The sequence below is a fragment of the Corella eumyota genome, chromosome 5 (assembly GCF_963082875.1).
Source record: "Corella eumyota chromosome 5, kaCorEumy4.1, whole genome shotgun sequence".
NCBI lineage: Eukaryota > Metazoa > Chordata > Ascidiacea > Phlebobranchia > Corellidae > Corella > Corella eumyota.
The window spans coordinates 7,193,973-7,212,808 of NC_137494.1; the positions used below are offsets into that span (position 1 = coordinate 7,193,973).

The window sequence follows — 18,836 nt, forward strand, 5'->3', positions numbered from 1 at the left end:
GTTTTTATTTTATAGACCTATACAGATTATTACAGTTTTTATCAGCCAAAGAAACAAATATATTTACATTATTTAATTAAATATCCTTTGCACATATAAAGTGCGTAACCGTCCAGCAGGCAATATCATTCCAAAGTTGAGTTTCAGCTACCAATTCACCACAGTTTTCAACACCCCAGCTATTATTAGGTTCGCCCCAACGCCATGCAATATAACTTAAAGCAGTTCCATCAATCCATTCCAACTCATCTTTGTGACCTTCAGAGTTTTTAATTCGGTGCATTCCGATATAATGTGTGTGGTGCTCACCTGAATCGAAAAGTCTAATATGTTGCAATATTGATAAGACCGACTTATTCGACCTATATACGATTGTTTTAATTTACTCATTATAAATCAAATATTACAATATGTTTATATTCAAAAAATGCAATGTATATACTAAAAACATACGGTGAATTGTGTGAAGCTGCTTTCTAAGGAAAGCTTGAATTCTATCAGTCTTAACCATGACCAGTGTGCTTCTTCTTTCAACGCAAGCATATATTGCGTTGTTAAAAGTGAGCTGAGATGTAGATATGTAATATTGCTGATCACCGTTTTTGTACCATGTTTCGACGATTGGGCTTGGCCCTGTTGATTAATATTAGTTTAACCGTAAATTTATTTTAATCTCTTTTAGTATAAATTTGGCAATTTTTTTTAAGTTTTGATAATTAAAATTTGTCTATTTTTATTTTTTGTTAACTTAAATTTCGTTGTTACAAAGAGTTTTAAATCTTACTTGCGTTTCTTCGTTGGCAAATAAAATTAGTCGTTGCACCACAATTAACGTCATTCCATTGTTGGGTTCTTGCTAATAGTTGACCACAATTTTCAGACCACCAAGCATTATTAGGTTCTCCTTCTGCCCAAGCAGAATATACCACAGTTGATCCGTCAATCCAAGTGATTATATTATGGGCGTTTCGTTCAAGGCCAATATAGTATTCCCTTGGTGTGTTTCCTAAAAGGAAAAAAGGAAAAAAAAAATATTTTTTGTAAAAAAGGAAAAAAAAAATATTTTTTCTATTCAATTTGTTTCTAAGCTTTAAAAAATTTTGTTACCGCTAATAGAACGAATAGTTTCAATGAGAAATGCTTAAATTTGATCGCTGTCAACCTTAACTAGTTTAGCTTTTCTCTCTTCGCATGCTAACTTGGCATTTTTCTGGTTCAGCTGGGTGTTTGAAAAGAAGTAGCCGTAATCGCCACTCGAATACCATTTATCATTCTCAGCACCTTTAACGCACAAGCTGCTAAGGCATAAACCGAAAACTACGATCGCAAACGAATTCATTATAACAATATCTCACAATTTTTATTGAAACAAATCTGTTAATACGCAAAGTAATATAATCAAAAACCCCGTTTTGCTACTGAGCAAAGATTTAACTTGTTTAACGTATTAGAACAGCTAATGATTACAATTTAGTAAAAAAGCATATTATACTGCAATTTTATATATTGCTTTTACCACTTATTTCTTTACAGTGAAATAATTCCTTTAAAAGAATATTTTTATTCATTTAAAGTGAATTGTTTGATCAAAAATTGATACATAACATTGAACCGGGCGGCATTTTAAAGGCTTTTGCCGGATATCATCGGATATTTACATTTACGTTATTTAATTATTAAAATTTTTATCTAAACTTTAGTGTTTACATAACTTTTTGTCGAGATTGGAATTTTTTAAAGTATTTTGTAAACATTGAAATGTTTTCATGAAGCTAACAATTGTTTGTGCATTACGTAAAATTGCATTTACAATTGTATCTGTTATTAGTTGTAGTTTTAATTTAAATTGCTACCAAGGAATGACTATAATAAATAGCCATTTTGATTGGGCATAAGTTGGATAAAATACATTGTTATTACCCTAAAAAATAATTTTTTGACATCCAAGTTTGTTTTCCATATTGGTTTTATTTTTATTTTTTTAGTATTTGCAAATACAATACCAAATTTTGTGCAAAGAGTTAGCCTCAAATTTTAATTTTAAGTTAGTTACAAAAAAAATAATAAATCGCTAAATATTTTTAATAAATGGCTAAATATTTTTTTATTAAAAGTGCAATTAGTTTACTTTATAATAGAGAAACTTTATTTAAATAAAGTTTGTTAAAATGTATGTTTTTAAAATAATAGGGTAAATACTTTCTTGGTACATTAATTTCTTGACTACTTTTTAAAATTTTTGTTAAATAATTTAAAGTACTTACCAATTGGTTTCATGATCATAAATTAAACTGTGTTATTGACTTTGAAAACTTTATCAAAGCTGTTTAAAATGATAAGCAAAACTTTTTCGTTTTTGTGGTATAAAAATGACTTTAAAATTTTTGTTATTAATTGCGGATAATTTGTTCATTAATTTTGTCTCGAACAATATTGGTGAAATTTTTACACAGACCAAATGTATATGACTCACTTATAAAAATTAAAGCTTTAATTTAGAAAAAATATAAAAAGATTATTTAAATTTATATAAACGTTTTTTTTTAAAGTAACTTAACTGAAATATCATAAAAAAACAAATTGGTTTAATGTCGAATAGGTTGGTTAATTAACTTATTTTTAATCCTGGTTTGTTAACAAAATAAAAAGTTTTTATTTCATGTTATGAGTTATGGGACCGGGTCACGCACCTATATGTTTCTCGTCCAATGCAAAATTGCCATTAAGTGTGTACGTTCGCTTAGAATATTATATCCCACTACAGCACATTTTTTTAAAACACATATTTAATTGTTTAAAAGGAAAATATAGTTAACAGCAATTGTTAATATTTTATATGTTTTGTGTAAACAACAGTTGTTGTTATAAAGTGGTAATCGAGGTAAAATGCGTTTATGCCTGCCTACCATTAATTTCTAATGGAAATATGTAATGAGCGAAAATTCTAAAGTTTATGTTTACATATTTCTTGATTGATGCTTGGAAAAATTTTCTAAATTCATTGGACGCTGACTGATAGCACCACGACTGCAAAAATTTTTTCGTATTTGGTTTATTATACTAAAAATTTTGGTAATCAATTTCAACAAATGTCGATTTCCACAAACTTTCCTAAAAATACCTATATAATATAGCCCTTTAGCGGAGCTAAGCTTAAAATAGAATACTTTGTTTCAGTTCTGTTGCGCGTAAAGTTAAAACCAGGAATATATGTATTTAAATACTAAAGTAACAATGAACAAATATATTGTTTAATATTTGGATTGTTACACTCTAAAAGTGGACTGTTTTGAATTTTGCTTTAGGTAAAACCATTATGCGTGCCCTAGCGATTGCTGTTTTAAGTGTTTGCTTAGGCAGCTTATTGCATGTTAACGGTGATGAATCCGATGCATGGTATTCCAGTGGCGAGTCCAGCTACTTTTTTTCAAACACCAAACTGAACCAGAAAAATGCTAAAAGTGCATGCGAAGAGAGGGGAGCAAAACTCGTTAAAATCGACACCGATCAAATTCAAGCATTTCTTATTGAAACTATTAGATTAATAAACAGTAAGAAGTTGGTATTTTAAATAATAATTAAGAATTATAGTTAAACGTAAATCTTTATTTTAAATAAATACTTACAGGCAGCGAACCGGTGCAATACTACATTGGCTTGGAAAGAGGAAAAAAACATGAATTTTTCTGGGCTGACGAAACAAAGGTGGTTTATTCCGCTTGGGGATTTCTTGAACCTTTAAATTTTTTGTTTTACAAAAATTGTGCAGCATTAAGTAAAGAAGATCAAACCTGGGAAGATGTTGGCTGTGGTTCAACAATTCATTTTATTTGCCAAAAAAAAGCTGAAGGTACTTAATAGTATTATTATAAGTAGAAATCATTTTAGACAATTTAGATACATTAAAGTTTGTTTTTTTGATTTATTTAAATCTGTATAAACACTAGCTATTTACCAAGCTTAACTAACTGTTTTTAATAAACAGCGCCAACTCCAATCGCCGAAAAGTGGTATATCAATGGTAAACAAGCGTATTATCTTTCCACTACTAAGTTAAACTTTAAACAAGCAATGTTAGCCTGTGTCCAAAGAAAAAGCACGCTTGTAATTGTCGACTCTGATATAATTCAATCATTTCTTAAGAACACCATTATAATGAATGACGGTATGTATACATCGTTTACATGTATTTATCGTAAACTAGCATACAATCGGTTTCATAGGGTCATTAAAAAATTAAGTTTTACTAGCAGTCTAGCACATTAATGTACATGTTTGTAATCTTTCTCTACTTATTGGTTTTAGGCCGACATGAATCATATTATATCGGAATGCATCGATTTGATGACGACCATGAACTAAAGTGGTTTAATGGAGTGCCATTAAATTATACTGCGTGGCGTTGGGGTGAACCAAACAATTTTTTTTGGATAGAAGATTGTGGAGCTTTGGCAAAAGAAACATTATCATGGAATGATATACCTTGCTGGATAGTGACACATTTTGTATGTGCTAAAGCCTTATAAAAAGTATATGTGCTTTATTAATATAAGGTGTTAGATATTATTAATTGGAACACAATATAATAAATACTATTGGTGCGGTTTAAGTTGGTTGTAATAATTTTTTCAATTTTTTGGCCAAAGTGGATAATTAACCTTTATGAAAAAACAGATGTTATTATGTTTTTGTGCTTATGGAGTTTTTGTGACTGCTTATACAGTTTTGTTAAAAACATTTTTGCTTTTGAAATTAAAAAAAACATTTTTGCTTTTGAAAAGTATTTACCAAATTAATGTAATAAATTAAAAATAAAAAAAAAACATTAAAAAAAGTGTTTACGATTTGTTGCAGATTTGTTTTGTAAACGTAAAACGTATTTCTTCGCAATACTTTCTGTAACTAGCAACTAGCAGGCTGGTAAAAAATAGACTTGCAGACTAGTCATTTAATAGGCTGTTAGAAATTGACCAGGTGTTGATTAATGTTTATGTATCCATAATTTATTAATAGCAACACTAAATTCAAGAAGGGAACCCATAACTGGAAAACAAAAAAAATATAATACCCAATTACAATTATCATATTATCGCCATCGGAATTAAGGCTTTACTATTATTAATCATAAATTGAACCGTTGGACTGTATAAACACGTTAAAAAATGCCACTATCTGACTATTTTTATTTTTAAATGTGTTTTTGTTTTTTTTGTAGCAAGTTTTCTAGGTATGTGTAAAGTTTAGCACCTTAAAATGTCAATTTTACATGTTCTTCGAAAGCCTCTGAATCCGGATGGCTATCATCCAGGAAGAACAACTCACCTGGAGGATGCTGAGGGAGTCAAAGAAAAGTTGGATCCAAAGATGAAGGAATTTTTTAACGACATTAAACGTGGGGATCTGGGAGTGCCTCATCATGCATTAAAAGCTGGTGCTTTCCAATATGCTAAGCAATGCAACGGAGTCAACCAAGAATTTAAGTTGTGTAAAAAAGAGACTTTAGATCCGAGAGCATGTATTAAAGAAGGTCTAAAGGTTTCCGATTGTGCCGCAAATTTCTACAAAAATGTCACGGAAACGTGCGGAGACGCATTTATTGCATTTGGAAAATGTTTAGAATTAAGCACGTTACGTGAATATCATTTTTGTCGAGCTGAGCAGCTGGCTTTTGACACTTGTCTGTTTAAGAAAATGGGAATGGACAAGGACTACGACGCACTCAAGTACGGAACCACTATAAAGCCCGATAGGCCCAAGCCTCATAACCCGTTTCATCTAAAGAATTATGATTATCCCCTTCCAGAATTTCCAGAGTGGGAAAGGCCATTTCCAGTAAGAGAAGAATAAAAAATTATTGAACAGTTTAAAAAAATGTTTACAATATTTATTTTTTCCATATATATGACTTTGCTTGTACTCAAAATTTTGTGCCTATCTTAACATACTTTCAAACTATTAAATCTTTTCAAAATTTTAGTTGAAATTTTGTTGTTTGCTTTAGTGGCATTAATTAAAATTAGGACCAGCAATGAATTTTTAAAATAAAATAAATTATGCCCAAAATTTTTAACCCAAACAGCAAGCAGTTTAATGTTGCTCAATATCAAAGATTTCAAGAAATTTCGGGAAAATGTTTTTTGACCGAAAAATACAAAATCAACCGATTTTTAAACTGCAAACATCTGTATCAGAATGATCTGGTTGCTCATTTTGGTTGCGTAAATGCAATAGAGTTTTCACATGGAGGAAAGAGCAAGCAATTGTTTGCATCAGGTTTCTATAATGTATTATTTGTTGATTAAAGTTTAGAGTTCTATATTGCCAATCAAGATTTTTTTTGAATAAGATTTGTTAATTATTTTTAGCATTTTATTTCTTTGCAGTGCTTTAAGTTTTTGTTTGAAATAGTTTTTCCAATATATGGTTATTAATGGCCACTATATTATATTCAATAAAAATGTTTTTACATTTAAAGTTAAGTGTTAAATTATAACAGTAGCAAATACAAACAATAACACTAAAAAATTCAATAGTAAAATCAGTTCTTACGTTTTAAACACATGAAATTATATGATATATAAAATAATTTTTTTACTCAAAAAATCTATTAAAAAAAATTAAAAATAAAAAAAGAACTGTGCAATAAGAAAATGGTAAAACAGTTTTTGGGTCTGCCACCTTCTCTCTAAATGTTGTTAAAATAATAATTTTTAAGATTATCTGACATAACACTCAGTTATTGTTTAGGCGGAGATGACAAGAGGGTTTTATTGTGGGATTTAGAGAAAGTTTTAGGTGATGATCGTTACAAACCAAACAGTATGATGGGCACTCACGTTTCAAATATTTTCTGCTTGACCTTCAACAATCAAAACACAAAGTTGCTGTCATCTGGTAATTTATTTTTACTGTTTTTTAATCAATATTTTATAATATGCTCTTTATCGTCCTTATCAAACTTCTTTTAACTGTTTCAGTCCTTTGAAATATTTAGATATATTATTTTATATATTTTTTTTCTTGATGTGGAAAGGTCGACTTCACAACCTAAACATAGAGTGACATCAATCACCCCGACCCAGGCTCCAGTTGCCCTTGGCAGTTTGGCATATCATAGATTATAATTGCCCAGCATTCCTATTGAGGTTATCATTATTTAATACCACTACATATTTGTATTGTTCTTGTTTCAATTACGGTTCTCACATTTCCTAACTGTTACCATGCCAACATTTAAGAATGCATGTTAAGTACCAATGATCCCAATATTTTATTTTGTTTTACAAGGCATAGTGGAAAAAACATTGAGTATCATTACACAGAGTTAAAATTTATGTTTAGGTAATGATGAGCAGATATTAGTGCACGACGTAGAAACAAGACAGTTTTTAAATGTTCATTTTTGTGAGAATTCAATTTATTGTCTATCAGCTCATCCTTTTGATCCAAATGTTTATGCTATCGCATCTGAAGATGGAACTGTGAATATAGCTGACATGAGGTTAGTAATTTTACCCCTTTTTTAGTTATTTGTTTTATTTTAATTGTTTATGTTTTTGATTTTCTAGAAATTTAGTTAAATATAACATCTCTAACCGGCAGTTTGGTGTAGTGGTAAGAACACTTGCTACACCACACATGAGATCATTGGTTCAATCCCCACTGAGCCCATGATGTAGTGCCCTTGAGTAAGGCGTTATAAACGGTGTGAACTCCTGCTGAGCCAGTTAGCAGCAAGATTATCAATTATAATCTATAGTATCTCAAACTGCCACAGGCAACTCAAGACTGGGTCGGAGTAGTTGATGTTACTTTATGTTTAAGTCGCCCGTTCGACCTTTCCACATCAAGGTTAAAATTTTATACAAAAAAAATCTCCAATCTAACTTAAAAGAAGGCAATTTTTAAATACCATACCAGTTTAAGCTGTTAATATCACTGTAAAATCTTTTAAACGGACAATAAAGCTGTTGGCCTCTTACTCCCTCTCCCATTCCTTTTTAAAAATTTTTAAATAGTTTTTTTCTTGCCCCTAACATTAACAGCTTTTTGGGAGTTAAAGTAAAAAATTATATTTTATAATTTGGCTTACTACCTTGGGTAATATACTAACTCGGGAATAATTTAGAGACAGTGGCCGAGTTAACACAGTTTGTGTGTCAAACTTTATTTCTGCATTTCATGGAGTCGCTTTCAATCCAGTTGAACCAACATTTGTGGCAACAGCGCACTCGAGAGTCGGTGCTGGGTTATGGGATGTAAGAAAACCCAAACAGTAAGTTTTTTTTTCTTTATTTTAAAATTGTTACAAATATTGTAAAAAAGGACCTTAATAATTTGTCAGATTTTAGGTTCCCCCCATTTATATATTTTAAAATAATGGTTCACTTTAATGCAATTTTACTCTTTTAGACAAATTAAGAATACTGTTAAAACTGTCCTCTTGTTTGTTTTCCATTGTTAAAATACTCAAACCATCTAGTATAAAAAAATTAGTAACAGTAATGTTATGCATTTTGCTAAATAGTCATCTGTAACTTTTTTATTTTTTAGAGTGTTACTTCATTATGGTGAACCAGATTACAGGGAAAGTGTTATGAGCATCAGATTCAACTCAGCAGGAACTAAACTGCTTGTTTTAAGAAGAAGAAAGGCACCTAGGGTATACAACACACACAGTACTGTAAGTCTATCATGCTTGTTGTTATGTTTTATTAAATTTTGTAAGGTCAAGAGCTATAAATAACCAAAGCCATTTTAAGCTAAACCACCACTAAATTTAAAAATAATAAAAATAAATAAATGTTAGTTTAGTAAAAACCAAGCGGTCTTATTTTTACCAGTTGCATCTTAAATTAACTTTACATACCCTTTTTTTAACAAATGTATTTTCTTGTTAAACTGGGGTTAATATCTTGTTTAGGTGCCTTTAGTCAACTTTAACGGAGATGAATATTTAAATTCATGTACTATGAAAAGTGGTTGTTTTGCTGGAGAAAAAGATGAGGTTCTTGTTTTTTAATGTTGAATGCAAATATTAATTTTTGAAATATACAAATTTATGTTAACAGAGCTTTTTTAATTTTTTTATACTTTATGTTAATATGCTAGTTATGCCAATGTGACCTACTAATTTTAAAATATGATATAAATAAGAGTCAATCTTTAAGGCTTTTAAAAAATCTGTGGTATGTCGTATGACAACTAACGATAATATTTTATACTTGGTATATATACTTTAATTAAATCCTTTTTAATTTACAGTATGTTGTATCGGGATCAGATAACTTCAAAGTTTATCTATGGAAAATTCCAGAAGATCCAGAATACCTCACAGATGTTAATCAAGCAAGTATCATGCTAAAAGGCCACAGATCTATAGTAAACCAGGTAAAAAAAGAAATAACTTTTTCAGTGTATTATTAGCGATAAAAATTAATATTATTTTATCACAATAATACACATCATAAACTAATCAGGCTTTACCATTATTTTGTTTGCAATTTGTTTTTTGTTATACCTCGTTTTGTTTTAAGTAGCTTATGAAATAAGTATGCCCAATTTTAAGGACTTAAAAATAAAAAAAAAATTTGTGGTGTGCAGGTAAATTATCATTGGCTTATATTGTATTTAAGGCATGTGTAAGTTGCAAAATGCAGCCTATTAAGCAGGCAATTAAATAGTTCACAATGCCTTCTTTTTTAGTTGTAAAATTTTAAATTTAAGTCCTCATGTTATTTTTAAAAACCAGCTAATGAATTTGCAAATTATTTTAAATTAGACAAATCAAAAATCAAGAATATAAATACAATTAACTAATTTTTTATGCTAGGTTCGTTACAACCCAATCACCCAGACTCTACTCTCATCTGGGGTTGAGAAAACAGTCAAGATTTGGTCCCCGTTCAAGTACCCGGGATTCTCAGGTCAAATATCAAACCCCTCACAAGCATCTACTCGTAATTTGTACACAAGAAATGAATACATTGACTTAGTGCTAAGAAGGTACACATCAAAAAAATATTTTAAAAAATCCCCCCTCAAAAAAATTTTTTTTAATTTAATTTTTGTTTAGTGGGCCGACATTGGACCATGATTATGAGACCGAGAGCACATTCGAAGATCCTCGGATGATGGCCTTCTTTGACAGTTTATTGCAGCATGATCACAGTGAAAACACAAGTGAAAGTTCATTATCAGATGATGATATACAACCCATCAGGTTAGAAAATTAATTAAATTTGGTTTACCACTAGATTTTTGTTTAAAAATAAAAATATTAAATTGCTGGTATATATAAGATTACATTTTAGGGATGGGCTGAAATCCAAATTACTCGGATTCGACGAGCCCGAGTATTTTGTCGCGATACTCGGCCGAGTCAGAGTACTCGGTTATAACGTCATTTAAACGTATATAAATGGTTACGAGAATCTTTCCCGCATAAATTTAAAACTGCAAAATTTGCCAAAAAAACACGTATTTATGAATTATAAAGTGTTTAACGCTGGCAAAACTACTAACCGCTGATAGCAATATCATTTTAAATCCAAACGAAAATGTAAAGGTCTCAAATTTATTATGCGTAAAATTTTACTATGTAAAAAGTGTATTTGTTGCGCAATCGTTGCTTGAATAACGTGATATAATTGAGAATAGATTATAATTTATTAGAAAAAGGCAAACCTCATGTTTTTTTATGTTTAGTGAATCGTATACGATCTTAAATGACAAATTATTACTCGGCGTCCGAGTACAAAAAAATGCTTGACGAGCAGAAGTATTAAAATATTCTTAATACTCAGGCCAAGTACTCGGATTCGATTGGCCCATCCCTATAAAATTATTTGATTTTTTTCTAATATTTTTCATATTCTAAATGGACTAAGAAGTAATTTTAATGTTACTGAATTATTTTACCTAAATATTTAGAAATATGCTTAATATAAAGTTAATTTAACCTATTTAAATGGCAGAATACGATAAAAAATGAATTTTGACTGAAAATATGTAAACCAGATTATAAAAACATAATATGAAGACAATAATTTAATGCAAAGGTTTACTATGCTTGTACACTGAAATTCAAAACCCAGCACTTTCTTAAATTTTTTTAATCTTGATTTAAGGTCATCACAGTCAGTAATTAGTCGGATTGCACCACTAGTAAGAAACAATCTTGAGTCAAATTTTGAACCCCCTGAAATTGAAAGTGACAGGTTTGGAACTGTTTCTTGTTATTTAAAATTTTTTTTTCTGAGTTTACTGACCTGTTTTTGGATTTATTCGATTACCTTACAAAATTCAATTTTTTTTTGTATATGTACGTTTATCCTCGATATGGGAAGATTGAATGCGTGACCTAAACATAGAGTAACATCAGTTACTCCAACCCAGTCTCAAGTTGCCTTTAGCAGTTTGGAATATTTTAAAAATTATAATTGCCGGTAAGCACTAATTAAGTGCTGGCTCAGCAGGAGTTTATACCGTTTATAGCGCCTTACCCAAGGGTGTTACAGCGAAGGAGCAGTGGGGATTGAATCCACGACCTCCTGGTGGTGTAGCAAGTGTTTTTACCACTACACCACGCTGCAGGTATAAAAAAAACTTACAGGCCTACAAAATAAATATAACTGCTGTTTCTGGTGCTCAGGTAAATTATCATGAAAAAAGATCGGTTAAACATATTACAACAATTAAAAAAACGAAATTTGAACAAGCAATTTTGTTATATTCGTTCAGACCCACCTTAGACTAAATATGATAACTTTAATGTTCTTCCAAAATTTTAAGTCGAATTAGATTTTATTTTTTGTTTCAGCTCTGATTCAGAAGATTTTTTTGTACCCAGCTGGTTTATGCATGATGTTCTGCAACCTGCTCCTCAACTTAACCAACAAGAAATTGATACGTAAATTACTGGTTTTAACTAAAATATGTCGATTTATAAATTAATTATAATTTGGAATTATTTTTAAAACCCAACAAAGTAGTAATTTGAGTATAACAATTATTTTAAATATTTTTTTAACAGCCTAATTATGCAATAATTTTATTCTAGTTTTAGTATTTTGAAGCCTTTTTCGGGTAAAACACTGTTAAAAATGGTACAATTTTGAGCTGTTAATTTGCTACCTTTTATGAATATACTACATATTAGCAAAGTTATTAGTAAAAGTGCATTAAAACTCTTTTTTTTAGGCAAACAAGAATAGCTGCTTTGCGTCAGAACCTACGGCAGTCTTTACGGAGTCCACAAATTTTGCCAAGAGATGAACCAACTACCTCTGAGTCAGTAACTCTTACATCATATTCTTCCCTAAACGCAGAACAAACTGAGACTAACCCCGCTTCAAGTAATAGTGCACTTCCAAAACCAGAATCATCCACCAACAACAAAGAGAGTTCAACACAAAGATCTAGGTCCAGTTCCAATAAAAGACACTTGCCAAGAACATATTCCTCATCGAGCGATAGTGACAGTTTATCTAACAGGGCAATGCGTCGAAAGAATGCTGCCAGAAACCACAGTAAAAAGTGGAAAAAATCTAATGCCGTTACAAACAAATCAACTTCAAATGAAACAAATAGTTTAGAAAGTACAAGCGCCTATGAACGTTCAGCCAATAAATTAAGTAGGTCAGTAACGGTTACCGATTTAAGGTTTGCGCGTGCTGCTGAGCGTTTGGCTGATGCTTTAAATGATTCTAACGAACAAGATTCATCAGACAGTGATGATGAAAATGATTTAAATTTAATTTTCAAACCTTCATGATTAATGTTTCGACATTTATATTTTCATAAATCATATACTACGTTTTTCCGATAGGTGTTAATTTTTTACTTTGTTAATAAAAAAATCGTGACCCATTCAATTTAAAAGCAATAATGTCAAAGTTATTGTTCTTTAATTTGTATACGAGATATTTATTGTGATTTTTTGTCAACTACAAGTTGAGAAATCTTGTCAGCGAAATTGTTAACTTCTTGAGCAAAAGATGCAATATTTTCTTGATCAGAAACTTCCAGAATCATTTTTTCTCGTTGCTATACAAAAAAGGTAAAATTTGTAAAACCATTTACTAAAAAAATTGCCAAAACTTCTTACGACAGCAAATACAGACTGATTTAAATAATAATAAATAATGAGTAATTTTACTTTCAGTTTTCCTGAAAACCCTTTCAAGGTTAAACGAATCGAAGACAAAGTTTGGACGTCAATTGTTTCACGACAGTGCTGGCAACCTAAAAGGTAATATTTCATTTCAATATATTATATTGTTTCAGTTTGGTAGTATAAACTCTTATGCTTATTTAACAAATCTTGTAAGCCAATATTTGATGATGTTACCCTTTTCAATGTCCTCTGAAATCTGGATAAAACTTTTTATAGTGTCGTCATTTTTTTCCCATGCATTTTTTTGTAAACCCACTCTTAATGCCTTGTGCAGGTGTTGTATTGCTTTTGTGTTTTCAGCTTGGTCATCGGTAAGGGCCATGCCACAAAGCCTGGCATATAATTCCCAAATTTCATATTCGTTTGTGACTTTGCTAGTGACATGCCCGAATAATTGGAGAAGTTTAGGTTTAAATGTTGATCCTGTTAAAAGTTAAACCAAAATTAGTTTTAAATTTTTTCAAAGTTTTAAAAATTTCGTATAACATATACCAAAACTTTTCGTTAGTAGGTAAATATATATTTGTTAGTAGAATCCAGTTTTGTTAAAGTAGCCTACTAACCTGGTATTCCTTTTGCATTGGGTATGTCCTCAACTACTACTCTAACTAATGCCCTTAATACAGGTACGTCAACGTATTTGTTTTTAATATCCAATAACCTTGAAACAATACAAAAATTATTTCATGTCCCAAAACAAGCTAAACAAATTTATTAATTGTATTATCATGATAATATACAATTTGTATGAATTAAGCTGACTAATTATTATTAAATTTATTTAAAAATTTAATTACCTTCCATATGCTATTATAGCTTCATTAAATTGTCCAACATCGGTGCTTACAAGTAGATAATTTTCCCACAACTGCCATTTGTTAAAATTACATTTAATCGCTTCTGTTAGAGCTTTAAAAGCCTGGTTTCTATCAAAAAAACATTGCATTAATTGAAAGTATTTCGGAAAATTAATTTTTAGATCTGTATTATTTAGATCTGAATTTTATATTATATAACATGGCATTATGGGTTTTTAAAAAAATCCATTGAGCTACTCACCTTTTATCACACTTGATATAGGCTGCTGACAAGTTTGACCAAGCTTCAAAATTCTAAAAGAAAAAAAAGGATAAAATATAAAATGGGATTTTGTTCATATTTGTAATCCCACTTTTTGTTAGTTTCCATTGCTAAAAAACTAAAAATTTCTGTTGAGAAGTTGACTTAAATAAACATTGCTTTTTAAGTTCTTAACAAAATAATAAAATAAGTAAAATGTGTCTTACATCCCAATTAAGACCGACACATCTTCTAAAAGACTGAGCAGCTTTCTCGAAGTTTTCAAGTGTCAAACAAGCACAACCAAGTGTAAACCAAGTCTCCGTCTAAATGCAAAACAAATTTCAAAATACTATTTAAAGGTTGGTTTTATGAGTTTATTTATCTATCAAAATTTAAACAGATTAATTTAATGTTGGAATTTAAGAAAAATATAGGAAATTTGGGTTAAAAAATTTGAAACAAAATAAACTTGTTTTTTAAAAAACAAACAGTAGTATAAATGTACAATACTTCTTTTTTTGACAAAAATATAAAATTGTTTTTTTAATATAAAGCAATAATTTTTGTAACAATATAAACAAACCTGCAATGATAAAATGGCTAAGGACTTGTCAAAGCATTCAACTGCTTCGGTATATTGTCTTTTCGAACAATAATATGCCCCCAGTGACTTCATTGCCCTTGAGCTTCGATGTTTTGATAATTCCCATGCTTTTTCATAATGTTTTGGTTCCTAAAGTGCATTAATTAAACATTAGAAACTTAATTATAAATTTTAATTAATTTAAAACTTGAAAATGTTTAGATATTTTATCCTTTTTGACTTAGAACACAATATTCTAGGGACAAATTTAGAAAAATTAGGTTTTAAAAAATGTATTATGCCTACCAGTAAGATACTATTAAAGGCTTTACAAAAAGCTGACTGTCATATACAAAAAATATAAACATGAACTAATACAAACAAAACTCTTCAAATTTAAGATATTTTTTTAACTTAAATAACAACAACACACACCCGCTTAATGTCACCCAACAAACACCACAGATTTGGAGTTTCGTTGGTTTCCAACTGTAAGTTGATCATATCCAAGGCTTCATCGCCTCTATTAGATTGAATCAAACACAGAATGGCATCCTCCCACATTTCTAACCTCTTGTAAATGTCCATTGCCGCACTGGTTGCTCCTAAGCTTATAAACAGCGTGGCAAGATTTTTCTGTAAACAGACAAAATTAAGATAACAAATATTTATACAGGATGTTGCTTAAAAATGTAGTTTAAAATTTATATGTATGTTTATTTATATTTGCTTAAGGTAATTAATTATTTTTTCGGGTAAACAACAAAACTTGGTGTGAATTTAAATGCATTTATTAAAAAAATAATTATTTTAACCTCCATTTGCCATATAGGAGGTGAAAAGATGGAATAAAACATGTCCAGACGTTGTGGCGAATTTTCATCTTTCTTTGTCGCCAAATTAACAAGAATTTCCATTTGTGTCATGCATCGCTCAACAGTTCTAGATCTTTCGTTTTCGGTGTTGCAACGAAGTCTAAGGGCCTCGTTTTGAATACACCAGCAACTTTTGCAGCTTAACAAGTACTAAAAAAGGTAAGCAAATTGGTTAGTATAATTTGGTAAAAAAAACTGAACCTGAAGATTATTTATTAATTTTATATTTTTACCTGAATAATGGCTCCTATTTCCTCTTGTTGTAATTTGTGCGAGGGGCTTGCTTTTTGCATGTATGTGCTGTTAAAACAGAGAAAACATTTTTTTTATTTCGGGAGTTATTTTAAAATAAAAACTTTAGCACAAAAAATTTCTATGGTGTTCTTAATTTTTTTTAGAAATTTTTATTGTTTTAGCCTGGTTTTACCTTTTTGCAAGAATTGTAGCTAGTTGTTCTGGTGATAAATCAGTTATTATTTCTCTGTCTTCAGAAAATTTAATTTTTTCTAATAATGTGTCGTCATTGAGCGCAAGATCCTGAACAATAATTTTGATTACAGTTATTATTAAATAGGGGTGAATTGGCATACACCATTAAATACAAACTTTGTTTAATATCTGAAATGAGTTTGTGAATGCTAAAATATAGTAACTTGACATCCTTTTTTTTTGTATATATCTTTATCCTCGATGTGGGAAAGTCGAATGCGCGACTTAAACATCAGTAACTCCGACCCAGTCTCGAGTTGCCTGTGGCAGTTTGGGATATTATAGATTATAATTGCCCGATAATTATGCTGCTGATTAAGTGCTGGCTTAGCAGGAGTTCATACCGTTTATAGCGCCTTACTCAAGGGCGCTACAGCATGAGATCAGTGGAGATTACCCCCATGACCTCATGTGTGGTGTAGCAAGTGTTCTTACCACTACACCATGCTGCCGGTAAACTTCATGATTTAACATTTACACGTTGGATTTATACCCCCTACCACATCAGGTCAATAACATATTTAAAATACCTTTGGTACATTGTTGTGGTCAGTATGCACCTTTGATGTAAAATTACTTTCTTCCCTGCGTTCAAGTGTCAGTAACAGCTGTGCTACCGGTTTTTGTTGGAATTTTGTTCTAACTCCCATAGCACCTTTATTTATTTAATAAATAATTGGAACATATTAAATTTAACCGGCAGCGTGGTGTAGTGGTAAGAACACTTGTTACACCACACATGAGGTCGTGGGTTCAATACCCACTGATCTCATGCTGTAGTGCCCTTGAGTAAGGACTATAAACGGTATGAACTCCTGCTGAGCCATCACTTAATCAGCAGTATTATTATTGGGCAATTATAATCTATAATATCCCAAACTGCCACCGGCAACTCGAGACTGGGTCGGAGTAACTTATGTTACTCTATGTTTAAGTCGCGCATTCGAAATTAAGGAAATTATTTTTAAAATGTGTATAATGAAATAGTTCTTGGTATAATATATCAACCTGTAAAACCAAAAGTTATCCCAGATAGTGTGTTGGCTTGTTCAAAATGTTCATTTGCTTGTTTGTATTGGTAATAGTGCAATAAAACTATACCCACTTCAAGATTAAGCTGCAGTAAGTAAGATCTGTAAAATAAAATGCTTAATAAATCTATTCTTGTTAAAAAAAATTAAAATTTTATATAGGTTGTTTTACTTTAGTTGTCTTACTGATTATCATACTTACCCATTCTCAGGCTCATTTAGAAAAGGTTCTGATAAACATTTTTCTATGACAACTTTTGACTTTTCATAAAGCGCTTCAGAATGTTCATTTAAAACATGAGAATGGACAGCATAACACCTTAACAACCACCAATTGGCCGTCTATAAAAAAATTGTTTAGTTTAACATACTTATAAAATGTTTTCTTTAAAAACTTTACAGATTTTTATTACAAAAACATTGGTTTATTAATTTCGTTGTTTTTTAAATTACATTTGTCGCATTTTCTTACTTTAAAAACATCTTCTGTAGTCAAACACTCAAATATAGATTGAGCAATCACAAGATATGGTAATAATTGGCAACTTTTTGGGACTGAGTTTCCTTCTAGTTGCAGTAAATTAAACGCACAATTTTGTACATCATCAAGCTAAAGTAAATAAAAAAAAAAAATTATCATCTTAGACTTTATATTCTGTTATTCAAATTTAAATTGTGATTTAAGATGCATTTTACTGTAAAGTAAACTGCTTTGACCAAGAAATTGTTAAACATAAGTTCAATATATAATCAAGTAGTATTACTTTATTCTTTGGCCAAGGTTGTTCCGTTGTTTTAAATGGACCTAACCAGTTTCTTTGTACAAAAAGTTGAAGACAGGAAACTCCACAACAAAAAAAAATTGTTTCCCTTCAAAATAAAAAAACATTAATTTATAACCCGGTCTTACATCATCACATAATAGTTCCAAATGCCAATTACTTTTTATGGTAATTTTTTTTTTTTTTAAATAATTAATTGATATTTACTGTTTTTTATTATTGGAGTCTTTACAAAATGTCGTTAGTAAAGAAGACAGATTTTCTAAGGAATCAATGTTGAGATTTTGTTTGCACATTTGCAAACATTCTTCGTATTTTCGTTGTAGAAGCAAGAGTAAAATATCTTGTGAATCTTTATTATACAAAAATTATTATTTTACAGACTGATAGTTTAATGTTATTTAAAAACAGAAAATTAACACTTAGATATTATCAAAATACTTAGCAATTTAAAAACAACTACACACAACATATTTCGAATTATACCTTGTATCAAATTTGACAGCTCATTAGTATTATCAGGACTTATAGCTGTGCTTAAACAATTAAGCTCAATACGTAACATGTTACTTGTATAAGGCGTTAAAGTTAAATCCAATACAACTAAAACGTGTATACACTAACGTTGTTTTAAAGGGGATTTCCCTAATATTGCGTCATACCCACGTGGTTTAGAGTATCAGCTGTGTAATACTAAATAATATTTTTTCTGATAATTCTAACAAGTAACATGCAGTTCAGTAAAAAGATAAAATTTTAGGCTAAACTGCTATAGTATGGTTTAATTAATATTTTTTCTTGTTCCTCAATAAAATAGTTTATCCTCTATTTCTTGCC

At 30.1% G+C, this 18,836-nt stretch overlaps 5 protein-coding genes across 6 annotated transcripts; 3 read left to right on the forward strand and 2 right to left on the reverse strand.

Moving 5' to 3' along the window:
* Positions 1–76: 76 nt before the first annotated feature.
* On the reverse strand, positions 77–1,339 carry LOC145753393 (macrophage mannose receptor 1-like). The gene is made up of 4 exons (XM_082569806.1): positions 1,156–1,339; positions 785–1,006; positions 454–633; positions 77–309 (listed from the first exon to the last, which is right to left on the reverse strand). Exons 1-4 carry the CDS (start codon positions 1,337–1,339, stop codon positions 77–79), a joined length of 819 nt encoding a protein of 272 aa, XP_082425932.1.
* Positions 1,340–3,313: 1,974 nt separating this feature from the next.
* LOC145753218 (CD209 antigen-like protein C) lies at positions 3,314–4,580 on the forward strand. Its single transcript, XM_082569616.1, has 4 exons — positions 3,314–3,551; positions 3,629–3,850; positions 3,986–4,165; positions 4,306–4,580. Exons 1-4 carry the CDS (start codon positions 3,317–3,319, stop codon positions 4,524–4,526), a joined length of 858 nt encoding a protein of 285 aa, XP_082425742.1. The 5' UTR covers positions 3,314–3,316; the 3' UTR covers positions 4,527–4,580.
* A 639-nt stretch (positions 4,581–5,219) lies between these two features.
* On the forward strand, positions 5,220–6,001 carry LOC145752469 (NADH dehydrogenase [ubiquinone] 1 alpha subcomplex subunit 8-like). Its single transcript, XM_082568764.1, has one exon. The coding sequence runs from the start codon at positions 5,254–5,256 to the stop codon at positions 5,845–5,847; it is 594 nt and encodes a 197-aa protein (XP_082424890.1). The 5' UTR covers positions 5,220–5,253; the 3' UTR covers positions 5,848–6,001.
* A 29-nt stretch (positions 6,002–6,030) lies between these two features.
* Positions 6,031–16,029, forward strand: LOC145752465 (DDB1- and CUL4-associated factor 5-like). 2 transcript variants are annotated; one of them, XM_082568759.1, is made up of 16 exons: positions 6,031–6,273; positions 6,748–6,894; positions 7,342–7,501; positions 8,129–8,275; positions 8,554–8,683; positions 8,924–9,007; positions 9,265–9,390; positions 9,833–10,005; positions 10,076–10,222; positions 11,130–11,219; positions 11,822–11,911; positions 12,202–12,639; positions 12,955–13,060; positions 13,166–13,252; positions 14,476–14,598; positions 15,655–16,029. In XM_082568759.1, the coding sequence occupies exons 1-13, from the start codon at positions 6,054–6,056 to the stop codon at positions 12,956–12,958; spliced, it is 1,956 nt and encodes a 651-aa protein (XP_082424885.1). In that variant the 5' UTR covers positions 6,031–6,053; the 3' UTR covers positions 12,959–13,060; positions 13,166–13,252; positions 14,476–14,598; positions 15,655–16,029. The 2 variants fall into 2 exon arrangements, with proteins under 2 accessions (XP_082424885.1, XP_082424884.1); XM_082568758.1 differs by having other exon boundaries at positions 12,202–13,060.
* LOC145752463 (tetratricopeptide repeat protein 27-like) lies at positions 12,526–18,618 on the reverse strand. The gene is made up of 19 exons (XM_082568757.1): positions 18,486–18,618; positions 18,207–18,351; positions 17,982–18,087; positions 17,690–17,827; positions 17,420–17,559; positions 17,195–17,319; positions 16,717–16,841; positions 16,125–16,234; positions 15,931–15,997; positions 15,638–15,847; positions 15,258–15,458; positions 14,823–14,972; positions 14,464–14,562; positions 14,237–14,289; positions 13,975–14,103; positions 13,741–13,838; positions 13,352–13,600; positions 13,160–13,245; positions 12,526–13,047 (listed from the first exon to the last, which is right to left on the reverse strand). The coding sequence occupies exons 1-19, from the start codon at positions 18,562–18,564 to the stop codon at positions 12,928–12,930; spliced, it is 2,430 nt and encodes an 809-aa protein (XP_082424883.1). The 5' UTR covers positions 18,565–18,618; the 3' UTR covers positions 12,526–12,927.
* Positions 18,619–18,836: the final 218 nt, after the last annotated feature.

Bases quoted from the DNA above. Each gene is read 5' to 3' on its own strand.
- LOC145753393 (XM_082569806.1), bottom strand. From the start codon at position 1,339: ATGAATTCGTTTGCGATCGTAGTTTTCGGTTTATGCCTTAGCAGCTTG. The intron at 634-784 runs GTAAGATTTAAA...ATTAATCAACAG, and splicing joins TTGCCAACGAAGAAACGCAA to GGCCAAGCCCAATCGTCGAA. The intron at 310-453 runs GTATGTTTTTAG...TTTTCGATTCAG, and splicing joins GCAGCTTCACACAATTCACC to GTGAGCACCACACACATTAT.
- LOC145753218 (XM_082569616.1), top strand. From the start codon at position 3,317: ATGCGTGCCCTAGCGATTGCTGTTTTAAGTGTTTGCTTAGGCAGCTTA. The intron at 3,851-3,985 runs GTACTTAATAGT...TTTAATAAACAG, and splicing joins TTGCCAAAAAAAAGCTGAAG to CGCCAACTCCAATCGCCGAA. The intron at 4,166-4,305 runs GTATGTATACAT...TATTGGTTTTAG, and splicing joins CACCATTATAATGAATGACG to GCCGACATGAATCATATTAT.
- LOC145752469 (XM_082568764.1), top strand. From the start codon at position 5,254: ATGTCAATTTTACATGTTCTTCGAAAGCCTCTGAATCCGGATGGCTAT.
- LOC145752465 (XM_082568758.1), top strand. From the start codon at position 6,054: ATGCCCAAAATTTTTAACCCAAACAGCAAGCAGTTTAATGTTGCTCAA. The intron at 10,006-10,075 runs GTACACATCAAA...ATTTTTGTTTAG, and splicing joins ATTGACTTAGTGCTAAGAAG to TGGGCCGACATTGGACCATG. The intron at 10,223-11,129 runs GTTAGAAAATTA...TCTTGATTTAAG, and splicing joins GATGATATACAACCCATCAG to GTCATCACAGTCAGTAATTA.
- LOC145752463 (XM_082568757.1), bottom strand. From the start codon at position 18,564: ATGTTACGTATTGAGCTTAATTGTTTAAGCACAGCTATAAGTCCTGAT. The intron at 17,560-17,689 runs GTAAGAAAATGC...ATTTTTTTATAG, and splicing joins CTACAGAAGATGTTTTTAAA to ACGGCCAATTGGTGGTTGTT. The intron at 15,848-15,930 runs GTAAAAATATAA...TACCTTTTTTAG, and splicing joins AAATAGGAGCCATTATTCAG to TACTTGTTAAGCTGCAAAAG.